Source organism: Nicotiana tomentosiformis, chromosome 11 (assembly GCF_000390325.3).
Source record: "Nicotiana tomentosiformis chromosome 11, ASM39032v3, whole genome shotgun sequence".
Lineage (NCBI taxonomy): Eukaryota > Viridiplantae > Streptophyta > Magnoliopsida > Solanales > Solanaceae > Nicotiana > Nicotiana tomentosiformis.
In genome coordinates, this window is record NC_090822.1 from 925473 (window position 1) to 937966 (window position 12494).

General features: G+C 38.0%; 1 protein-coding gene and 2 pseudogenes across 1 annotated transcript; 2 read left to right on the forward strand and 1 right to left on the reverse strand.

The window, feature by feature from the left end:
* Positions 1-4449: 4449 nt before the first annotated feature.
* LOC138900835 (uncharacterized) lies at positions 4450-5980 on the forward strand. Its single transcript, XM_070188466.1, has 2 exons — positions 4450-4530; positions 5450-5980. The coding sequence occupies exons 1-2, from the start codon at positions 4450-4452 to the stop codon at positions 5978-5980; spliced, it is 612 nt and encodes a 203-aa protein (XP_070044567.1).
* A 1104-nt stretch (positions 5981-7084) lies between these two features.
* On the forward strand, positions 7085-9675 carry LOC104107480 (small ribosomal subunit protein uS19-like; annotated as a pseudogene).
* Positions 9676-10211: 536 nt separating this feature from the next.
* Positions 10212-12167, reverse strand: LOC104107484 (uncharacterized; annotated as a pseudogene).
* Positions 12168-12494: the final 327 nt, after the last annotated feature.

Below are 12494 nucleotides of genomic sequence, written 5' to 3' on the forward strand. Positions count from 1 at the left end.
ATGCCATGGTAGTGAAATACCCAATTATGGTAAGATTTTAGCAAGAAATACCATTTGAATTTTCATCAAACTGAAGAAATTGCGAATTGTTTTTTACTGTATGTTGATTCAATTTCAAATTCTTTAGTTTATATAATGATTATTATATAATACATGACAACTTCAATTAGCTCTTATCATATAGCCTTAACATAAGTTTCTTTTGGCAGACCCTGCATACGAAGTTTTTTTTTTCAGTGTAAAAGTAACACATGGTGGTACGATGAAGCATCAACCTAGCAGATATTATCTTGGGGGACATGTAGATTTTATTGATTATGTTAACTATACGGAGTTGAATCTATCGCAATTCAAATCCATGGCAGAACTATGTGGTTGTGAGAGAGATTCTGTTACTTTTTGGCACAAGTGCGGGAGGTACGGGAATAGAATGCGACTTGTTTCTACTGATGTAGAAGCCACTGCTATATCCAAAAATATTCCAGATCATAAGATGGTTGAAGTTTACTTTGAACATCTTGATTCATATATTGGAAAAACTATACATACTAATGAAGTTGGTGGAGCAGAACAAGAGAAAGAAGTAAATAGCGAGCATTCTTTGACTAATGATGAATTTGAAGACTCAGAAAATAATTTTTCAGAGTATAATGAAAATGTGAATCATAGACATGAAGTTAGTGAAGAAGTTAAGAAGAAAATGGTTGCTGAAGAAGGTGATATAGATTTTGTTGACTCGAATGATACAAAGAGTTTAGAGTGTGACTCTGACAGTGAGAGTTTCAACTTTCCGATGTTCAATCCTAAAACAGACGGGGATAAACCAGTGTTGGCATTAGAATTGACATTTGAAAATAAGCATGAGTTCAAATATGCTGTAATAACTCATGAAGTTAATAAAGGAAAGTACATTAAGTGGTGTAAGAATGATAACTCAAGAGTTAAAGCAAATTGTGGTCATCTAGATTGCAAATGGGAGATTCTAGCATCAAGAATGCATCGAGATAGAACATTTCAGATCAGAACATACAATCCCACTCATGATTGTAAGATTTGGAACCACCGTAACAAAGCAATCACATCTTCTTATATTGCACAAAGATATCTTAAGGCCATAAGCTCAAATAGGTCTTGGGCAATCGGTGCATTCAGAGATCATGTTAGTGTGGAACTAAGAGTTCAAGTGACATTATCACAATGCAGAAGGGCAAAGAAAAAAGCACTTGCACTGATTGATGGAGATATTAATGCTCAATACAAGGTATTGTGGAACTATTGCAATGAAATTAGGAGGACAAATCCAAATACATCAGTCTATATGAAGTTTGTTGAAAATGAGGTGCCCGACAAGCCTAAGAGATTCCAAAGAATCTATATTTGTTTTAGTAATTGTAAAGAGGGGTTCAAGAGCGGTTGTAGAAGAATAATTGGGGTGGATGGTTGTTAGCTTAAGGGTCCAATGTATGGGACTCAATTGTTAACTGTTGTTGGGCTTGATCCGAATAACAATATCTTTCCGATAGCATATGCAGTTGTAGAGAAGGAAAGAAAGGAATCATGGGAATGGTTTTTGAATTATTTGAAGCTTGACTTAGACATTGATGACGATGGTACTTGGACCTTCATGTCAGACAAGCAAAAAGGTTTGATTGAAGCGTTCAATTAGGTATTGCCATATGTTACTCATCGATTCTGTGTGAGACACCTCCATAACAACTTCAAGAGGGCCGGATTCAGTAGTATTTCACTCAGGAATGCCCTTTGGAAGGCTGCAAAGGCTACAACAGTAAAGTGGTTTGAGGATTGCATGGTTGACATCTTTGATATAGATTCACAAGTTATTCATTGGCTCAAGAAGAAGTCGCCTACTGAATGGTCTAAATCTCACTTTTCTGAAACTGTGAAATGTGATACCTTACTCAATAATATGTGTGAATGTTTTAATAGCATGATCATTGAGGCTAGAGATAAGCCGATTATCACTCTATTGGAGAAGTTAAGGTATCACCTTATGACCAGGATGCAAGCAAATATGGATAAAGGTACCAAGTGAAATGATGGTGATATTTGCCCTAGGATTAAGGATGTATTGCACAAAAATCAAGTTGAAGCAGCTGAATTTATTCCCAGGAAGTCAAATGAATGGAATTATGAGATAATAAGAGCAAGCATAATGAACAACTGGGCTGTGGATTTGCTAAATAGAAAATGTAGTTGTAGGAAATGGGATCTAACAGGAATTCCTTGCAAGCATGTCATTGCCGCGATTTGGGCTAAACATGATGACATTAATTCATATATGGATGATTGTTATAAGGTAGAAACTTATAGAACCATCTATGCATTTTCTATTCTACCTATGAATGGTCAAGAGATGTGGCCTAAGTCAAATAATATTCCTCCTTTACCTCCACGATTGGAAAGACAAAGTGCCAAAGGAAGAAAACAAAAGCTTCGCAAAAAAGAGCCTGATGAAGTTGGAGCAAGTAGACAAAAAATGAAAAGGAAGAACAAAATTGGATTGTAGCTTATGCCATAATCCAGGCCATAACAAAAGAACCTGCAAGTTAAATCGTGTGTATCCAGATTCTCATGATGATGAGACGGTGCAACAAGAATCCTCATTTCCTACTGCATCTTCTGCTCAAGTAAAGCTTCAGGTATGAGTTTATTACACATATCACTTTATTTAATTATATTAATAATACAGTAATGATAATTTTTTTTTATTGTAGGTAAGAAGAAGGTCTGCCAGCCAGGACTATATGAAAGCAACTCAAGAAAGTAGAGTGACTGGAGATATATTTTTTGATATGTAAGTTTCTGCTTAAAAGGATTGGTTGTTGCTGTTGGAGGTTATTTTTTGCTACTGAAGATTGGTGAAAAAGAGTTGGGATTACTGTTGAAGACTATATGGATAGGTTGATACGCCTAGCAGACGGTTGGGATAACTTGATGCGCATGAAAGAGTTATTTTTTGTCGCTAAAAGACTGGCGTAAAAGAGTTGATTTTAGTAAACTCTTCATTTTGGTTTAACTGATGTAAAGGGCTATTATAACATATTTCTTAGAAACTTAACATATTTCTCTACGAAGGAGTTGAGTTCAATGAATCTTTATTTTGGTTTGGGTTTTACTTTTGCTTTTGATGTGTCGAGTAAGTGGAGATGATTAAGCATATAAAGTTTAAACTAACTTTGTAAACAGAAAAAATAATGGTTTGCACTATTGATTCTAATAAGTCATGCACATTAATTATAAGTTATTTTGACCTAAGAAATGAAGAAGCAAGAAGAAAAGAAAACGTGCCTCAATCAAGAAAGAAGGAGAGCATTGTTAGTTGAATTCTCTACCTATGATAGTTAATTTAAAAAGATATGTTTCCTACATTAATTACTCTTTGGGTAAAGGTGGGGTTGTCACTATTTTGAACTAATCAAATTTACAGAACCCACAAAGAAATCATTTGAGAAGCTTAAGGCAGTCAGCGTTGGAAAATTTGCCATTTCTGTTAGTTTTTAAGTTGGTTCAGACCAAAGATGCTCTACTTTAGCAAAGTTCAAGGATTAAAGATGCTCTGGGTTATATTTGAAGGACAAAAATGAACTTATTCCCATAAATAAGGGATAATTTTAGTAAAAACTCACAATTACACCATCATTTAAGTTTAGCTGGTACAGCTAATCATTTACCATCTCTTCCAGGTCATCAATCTATATTTATTATATGGAGTTACCTATCAGAGTTACCTATTGTCACTGTTGTAAAACTTAACTTGCAGTGCAGTTGCATTTAGACTGATACTTCAGTCTACCTGAATAGTGAATTCTTAGTGATCTTGGTTCATGCATATCCATGGAAATTTTCTTTAAAGAAAGTTGAGTATTGACAACATGATAACCCTGACTTTTCAACAAATAAGCACCAAGCAATTTCGTGGGATAGTTAACTCACTTTTCTATGCTAGTTATCAAAATGAGTTTTGTGTGTTTCCAGTTAGGACCCTTCAGCTATCCAAGTATGAACCCTGATATTTGAGCTGTTTATAAGCATCTTGAGGTTTCAGTACAATATTCTAGCTGACATTAGACTGTTCTTCTTCACATAAAATCTGTTTGAAATTGGACTAGCCAGCTACAATTGGCTGATGTCTCTTTGTGTCATTAGAGATGCAAAGTTTGTTCAGCAATGTTGTCAACTTTGTCATAGGGATAATTAGTCATTTTTATTGACTATCCCTACGTGCCTATGGGTGTAGAGTGCATGTGATAAGAATTTTGAATTTTGAATGATTCCAGAACTTTGTATGATGTGATATGAAATTAACAATCATTTCTGAAGGTCGAGATGAGATGCAATGCTTGCTGGCTAGAATCGGAAGGACAGGCCATCGCCACAACTTGTGGCCACCTTTTCTATGTCCTAGTTTTGTATGTGTTCCATATAGACATGGATTTGTTTTATGTGGTCCAGCCCCCAACGGGGTGGGTTAGTGTTGAAGAACTGGAGCGACAATCTTGGGAACTAAGGGTTCGCATCCAACATAGGCGAGACCAAGTGAATTCTTCCCATCTACCCAACTTTTGGTGGACGGGGTTATCCGATACCTATCCTGGTGGGAGGTAGCAAGTATCTAATGGATTAGTCAATGTGCGTGCAAGCTAGCATGGATATCCCGTTATCACAAAAAAATAGTATGTTCCATATAGTCATGTATATATATGCAGGTTTCTTAATTTTGGACATGATTTTGGTGTACAAATGCTATGATTCCATAATAATGTTAATACGCAAATGGTCATGGCTCCACAGATTTGTATCCTTCATTGTCTGTCCTGTGTTGCAACACCTGTGATATTCAATTTTACTTTTATAACATATTGAACTTGTGTCTACTTGAATTGTAACATCGTTTTTTTTGGTAATTAAAAACTTTTATTACCAACTGGAAGTATTTACAGCTCAAAAGAAACAAACAATAGAATTTAATGTTACCATTTTCATTTTTTTTTTTAAAAACAATAGAATTCTTATAGCACTGCCTAGCTAATACAAAGACTGGCTAAATAGCTACTATCAACTTCTCCATATTTAACTCCCCATTCCACCAGCCCATGCTAATTGGATAAAAATTTAATCCCTGCAACTTCCTAGCTAGTTTAGGTTTAAGACTTCCTCTAGAGTGTACTTCCAGAACAATTACCGTCACAAGAGTAGCAGTATACCTGGTGAATTTGTTGAAGACTCTACTATTTCTTTACTGCCATATATAGTAGTGTCATCCTGAATACTTCAGCAGTGACATCCATCCCTTTGCAATGTGTTACATTCTGCTTCCCAGTCTAGTGCTTGTCTTCTTATCCCTTACCATTGGAGTAACCTTTCCCATATAGCTGCTGCAACATCACACTTAAGAATAGATGGGATATGCTGTCCTGGGCAGTATTAGACAGGGGACTGGTGGTGGAATGGGGAGGTCCAAGGAAAAGTGGAAACTAAGAAAGCGGCATATTTGAAGCTAGTGGGGAGCACGGACGAGGAAGAGTGGAGGACGTATAGGGAGTGTTATAAGAAGGCAAAGAGGGAGGCGAAGCTCGCAGTCACGGCGGCTAAGACTGCAGCTTTTGAAAGATTGTATGAGGATCTCGGGAGTAAAGGAGGGGATAGGAAACTGTACAAGTTAGCCAAGACTAGGGAGAGGAAGGCTCGGGACCTGGGTCGAGTGAGGTGCATCAAAGACGAAGATGGTAAGGTATTGGTGGAAGAGTCATGTATCAGGCATAGATGGCAGGAGTACTTCCATAGACACTTGAACGAGGAAGGGGATAGGAATATCGTGCTGGGTGAGTTGGAGAACTCAGAGAGTCAGAGAGATTTTGGGTTTTGTAGGCGTGTTAAGTGTGAGGAGATTGATGTGTCAATACGGAAGAGAAGCAGGGGTAAGGCAACTGGGCCTGACGAGATCCGGATGGAATTTTAGAAAGAAGCGGGTAGGGTAGGCTTGGAGTGGCTTACTAGTTTTTTAACGTCATTTTCAGGACGAGGAAGATGCCCGAAGATTGGCGGTGGAGTTTAATGATTCCGTTGTACAAAAACAAAGGTGATATCCAGAACTGCAACAACTATGGGGGTATCAAGCTGTTGAGTCACACTATGAAGGTTTCGAAGAGGGTGGTGGAGAAGAGAGTGAGGACAGGTGTATCTATCTCTGAGAACCAGTTCGGATTTATGCCGGGACGGTCAACTACAGAAGCCATTCACCTTGTGAGACGATTGGTGGAGCAATATAGGGAGAGGAAAAAGGACTTGCACATGGTGTTCATTGACCTTGAGAAGACTTATGACAAAGTCAGGATGTGCGGACATATCAAGAAAGACAAGATTAGGAATGAAGTTATCAGGGACAAGGTGAGAGTGACATCCGTGGAAGACAATTTGCGGGAATCTAGGCTACGATGGTTTGGACATGTGAAGAGGAGAGACGAAGATGTTCCGGTCAGGAGGTGTGAGAGGTTGACCATGGCGGACTTGAGGAAGGGCAAGGGTAGGCTAAAGAAGTATCGGAGAGAGGTGATTAGGCAGCACATGTCGGTGCTTCACCTAACCGAGGACATGACTAGCGATAGGAAGGTGTGGAGGTCGAGGATTAAGGTGGTCGGTTGACAGGTAGTTGTGAATTTCTCCTTGGTTTACCGGTAGTACTAATACTATTCTTGTATTCTTTTATTCCTAGTTCTTTATTACTTGTTATGCCACTCGTTTTCATTACCTTATTATATTATTGTTGTTATTGCTTGTTGCTTTATTTTTACCGTTCCTTAAGTCAGGGGTCTATCGGAAACAGCCCCTCTGTCTTTATAGGGTAGGGGTAAGGCTGCGTACACACTACCCTCCCCAGACCCCACGTATGGGATTAAGCTGGGTTTGTTGTTGTTGTGTTGTATGCCACCACAGTCCGCAACTTATCCCATACCCTTTCCATTAGTAGCTCAATCGTTTTTGGTAGAATGAACATTTGTGACCAAAAGACTTGAATGGAGGACAGTACACTCTTTAATAATTGAACGCTGCCAGCATTAGGACAGGACCTTAGCTGTCCAGGAATTCACTCTGTGCAACATTTTCTCAAGCAGAGGTTGGCATTGAATAGCCGATAATCTCTTAGTACTTAGTGGGACTCCTAAATACCTGATATGCAATTCACCTTTGACACCCCAGAACATCAATTATTTGCTGCTGAAACTTACCCCTCCAATGTAGTAAGTACACTTCTTGCTCAAGTTTGCTATCAAACTAGATGCTTGAGAAAACTTCTGGAAACAATCAAGCACAACCTTAACTGAATTGAGGTCATCCCTACAAAATAGCATCGAGTCATACGCAAATCCCAGCTGCACCACCTGAAGCATCACACTATTTGGATGAAATTTGAATCCATCTGCTTGTTTCAGATTCTTTAATAACCTGTTTAAATATTCCATAGCCAAGACAAACAAATAGGGAGACAATACAAAACCCTAGCCCCTACTATGCTCGAGCTGCTTCGTTGCTAGGTTGCCAATTCCATCTCCACAATCATGGCGGATGTTGAAGCCAATATGACAGCAGGACAGCCAAAGAAAGAGGACGTTCAAGAAGTTCAGTTACAGAGGGGTCGATCTCGATGCTTTACTTGACACGTCCACTGACGAGCTTGTTAAGCTCTTTAATCCTCGTCCTCGCAGAAGGTTCCAGAGAGGTCTGAAGAGGAAGCCAATGGCCTTGATCAAGAAGCTGCGCAAGGCGAAACGTGAGGCTCCACCAGGGAAGAAGCCAGAGCCTGTCAAGACTAATCTGACGAACATGATTATTGTTCCTGAGATGATTGGAAGTGTCATTGGAATTTACAATGGAAAGACATTCAATCAGATTGAGGTCAAGCCTGAGATGATTGGCCACTATCTGGCTGAGTTCTCAATCTCATACAAGCCTGTCAAGCACGGGAGACCCGATATTGGTGCTACTCACTCATCAAGGTTCATTCCTCTGAAGTGATGGGATGTCAGGTTATTTAGTGCCTTATTTTACTAAAATCTTGGATGAAGGCCACAGATTATGGAATATTTAAGTTTGAAATAGCAGTGCTCAGCCGATAAATATCTATTTTTTAGTTGTTTGTTATGAAGTTGGTGTCTTAGACTTGTTCCTTTCAAATGCTCAATTTAGGAGAGGGCATGATGAATGATGCTCACAAGCCTTGTATGTTCAAGTTCTCTCCTGATTTCCCAGCACATTCAATCTTTTCCTGATTTATTAACAGTTGAATGAATTATGGTTCCATGAGAACCTTTGCACTTTCAAAACAGAGAATAAAAAAAAGCCTCTCTTAGCCTCAAAAGATTCAGACAACCTCCATTTATAACAATTGAGTACGAGACTGTCTTCACACAATTGAGTAATGTTACTTGAATCGTAACGTTACTTATACAGAAATGTGGTATTTACATTAGTTTCCTTACTTTCTCCTTAGGCATACCCATTTATGAAGAGTGCCTACAGAAGTGTGATTGGAAATGCAACTCAAGATGAACAAGATAGTAGCTCAATGTCGTCATAAGTATGAGTTGATGTAAGGAAAAATCTGTGAAAAGTTGGACCAAGTGACTACTGCATACCAGAAGATGGCAAAAGGTGCCAAATGATGCAACAAGAGATTGAGAGCTTATCTAAAGGCAAGCAGGAAATTTAAGAGTGTTCAATTCTGAGAAATCCAGGTTTCTCTTCCTCGCAGTCTTCAACTCTTATTCTATTTGCCCCCCTCCCGGAAAAAAAAATTCTACTGAACTTCAAAAGTATGCACTTGTTATCCACTATAATTATTAAAATCTTTGGGGTGCCGGGTGGGTTACAAATCTCAGATCAACATAGTTTCCTGCTGTCAGGCAAAAAGGAAAACTTGATTAAATGTATGATCAGTTGAGAAACGAATATGAATCGGTAAAGTGGTCAGCCATTCCGCCAAAAATTTCTTTTCAAGAACGGGACCTGATTTTGTTGCAAATACTGCTAATGTGATGGACAACAGAGATCACATATGAGAAAAGGTAATCATTTTGTATTTAGAATAATCATGTGGCATATGCGAGGCTGGTACTGTAGTTTGGCAAACAAGACTTCTTCTTCTTCTGTGTATGAATACTCATTGCCAAAATTCTTTTGCATTTACAAGATGAAGTCAGCTTAGTATTTGAATACTCATATATCGCTCTCAAAACTGCATTAATCTTTTAGCAAAATATTAGTTGACTCATTGTCACTCTTGAAACTCCAGGGCCAAGAGAAGACATATGGCTCCAGCAAGACAGAAAAGTTCCAACTCTGGCCCTTCCGGTTACTCGAGTGACTCCCCTGCTAGACAATCAGCAATACCAGTGGATGCTGGAAACAGAAGGCCAAGTTCACATCCTATGTTTGGTGTTGGAACTGGAGTAAGCAATCCTCCAGCGGCCCTTAGGAATCTCATATCACCAATTAAGAGACCTCAACTCTCCCGCAACCGACCTTAGATGTTCTAGTAAGCCACAAAATTTACATCCAATAAGCTAACATGTGAAAAGCTGAATTCTTACAAGTATTTGATTTCAACTGTGAAGAAATATATACTTAAGATGCAACAACGGATCAGGTTTCATGATGTTTTTTCAGTGTGATATTTTGTTTATGAATTCAAGTGCCAGATACTAATATGCTAGCTGAATTTCTTTTAGTGGTGAGAAAAGAAAAATATGATGATGTAGAGTAATTTTTCATAGTTTACAGACACAAATGGATGATGTGAGATGAGTTACAATCTAATATTTGCAATTTCTCTTACACCAGTTAGTGTAGGATTCTGGTTCCACTGTAAGTCTTATCTTCTTCTATTTTACTGCCAGTCACATAATGAGCTTGTATGAACTATCTAAATGGATTAAAAGATGTGTCTAGCGGTCGCTGGAAACTACTTTTATATGTTAAGAAATTATTTTCCCGCTGCCTAATCAAATGTTGGAGAACTTGTGATTAGAATTGCTGATGCAATGTCTATCTGCCCGTTTGTTGTGTTCATAACGTAATGTCATTGGCAATTTTTCCCCTGGGCGACTATGTCACACTTTGCGTTTTTCTAAGAAAAGAGGCAAAAGAATTGATGGGCAAATATACTAGACATTTCCTAAAAGAACAAGACACAATAGAAAAATATCAATACATGTTTATCATTGTTGTACTGAAAAAGGGACAATCTTTCTTCTGTTTACCATGCTCATTTTTGCTCATTAACAGACAATGTGTGTATCTATATAAGAATACAAAAAACACCCAAACCTCCAAAACATATATATTTCATCAATTGACTAACCACCTTTTGGTCAAAACTAGAATGCTAGAATTACAAAACTTGGTGATCTACCTAAGTTCTCCTCCTCCTCCTCTTCCTTCGATGAGCATCACTTTCACTGTCTGATTCACTTGATCCAGAAACAGGCTTTTCTTTCTGAAAGATAAGCCTTGGCATGTTCTTCAGATACTCTCGCAGATTGTCAGTTATCCCACCTAGGCCAATGGAAGTGAAGAAGTTGATAGCAAACCTCGTATTTTTGGGGTTATCCTTTGGAAACATTGACTCAAACGACTCTTGCATTGTGGGGTCATTAAGTCGCTCATTCAGCAAACGGATGCCAAAGTGCTCTGACAACTCCTGGAATAGGATTTTGATGAATATTCGAGAAGAAGATGTAGTATCCTCTTCCGTCAATCTTAAATAAGCCAAAACATGCCAAGGCAGTGCATCAGTACTGAGTAAATGAGCAAAAAATTTAGCCACATTGCGCAGTTTATTAGTTTCAAGTCGGTGGATCATAGAGTACTGCTGCAAAAAACATGTCTCAAAATTCTTCTGGTGAACTTTGTTGATCATACATAACCGCTGCCCCAAAAGTCCATAGTAATGTAGATAAGTCCTCTCCTGACTGCAGCACTCCAATAACATTATGCATAACTCCATCTCCTGACCAGGCTCTAGTTTGATTTTCAACAGCTTATGCCCTGCTTCTTCAAAATCAACACTTGACATAATTGTTAAGTAAATAGTCCTTCGAAGATTGATCAAGTTTGTCTGTGTCTTGTCTTTAATTTTCAACTGCTGCTCGTCCTCAGATTCTTCGTCTTCAGACTCAGAGTCCTCCTCAGGCTCAGAGTCCTCGGACAATTCCTGATCTAGTATCCTCTTCTTTAATTCTTCATACTAGTTTTCATTTTCCACGAAATTGGGATCCGGCTTGAAAACATCTAATTCAACTTGCACGTCTACGTTATCACTGAGAGAGATTTCATGGGTTAATTGATCTTCCTGCTCGACAAGGTCAAGTTCTGGAAGAACAGCTGGGTAACCCTGAAACTTTTGCTTTCGCAATGCAAAAAGGTCTTCAATTAAGAACTGAACCCGTTTATCTATTTCTCCTTCATGAAGTATTCCTCTTAGTCGTTCAAAAATACCGTGCATCCCTAAGGGACACAAATCCTGAATCATCGAACCACATTCCTTAATAAAACCAACTGCAACATCAACACTATCATCAGTGGGTTTCTCCAGTAAAAGTGTAACTAGTTCCAGAGCGACAAGCTCGTTAACAACTTGCTGATTCACAAGATGAGCAATAAACTTAACGGTTGCTAATGTCTGAGCTTTGCTATTATTAGGTCTTTGCAGTTGCTGAATAATCCTTTTACACACAAGTTCACCAATCTGTGGGAATTTCGTGTTAACAACGGCAACCAGAGCTGCAAAAACATCAGTAAAAAGTGGACAACTCAATTGTGATTTCATAATTGATCTGCAAAACAAACCCCTACCACGAATTAAATTTTCGCCAAACAATTCAGGAATTATGTGTTTTATGTTGGCCTTATTGATTTTATTCAGCAGCCCGTTTATGCTCTTTTTAAGAGCAATCCAACTCTTCTTCTGATACTCTATGCTTCCCTCCATCTCCAAGCCAGAAAAAAACAATATGGTTAAAAAGAGATTCAGAAATACTACGAGAAAGGGAAAGGGAGATTCAGACGATTGGAAAATATAAGAAAGACGGAAGATTGCAAGCCCTAATTTTGCCGAGTTGGAGTCTCTTTTTATAATTATGCTTAGTAGTAATTCCCAAAAGCAATAGAATTAGGAATTAGGATATTGCATTTCTTATTCCTATAGGATTAGGAAATAGTCGTTTGGATTTCTAATAAGAAAATTATCAGCTATGTCCATTTATAATTAGTTCATTATAAAAATTAGTTAATTTATAAAATATTACTAATATTAGCCAATTAACTATTTGTAGCAAAAAAATATTATTTTTTTTGTTTTCTTTTGAGTGAGTGTTATTAGAATAGATTGAGTATATCTTAAATAGCTTGAATCTCAGTTTTGGGATGATTTGGTAGAGTTTTGAGGTGGTTTGAATTGAAAATTTGAAGTAGAAAAT

Excerpts from the sequence above, each read along its gene's own strand:
- LOC138900835 (XM_070188466.1), top strand. The coding sequence starts at position 4,450 with ATGGATTTGTTTTATGTGGTCCAGCCCCCAACGGGGTGGGTTAGTGTT. Across the intron at positions 4,531-5,449 it reads GACAATCTTGGGAACTAAGG|ACAGGGGACTGGTGGTGGAA; the intron begins GTTCGCATCCAA and ends GGGCAGTATTAG.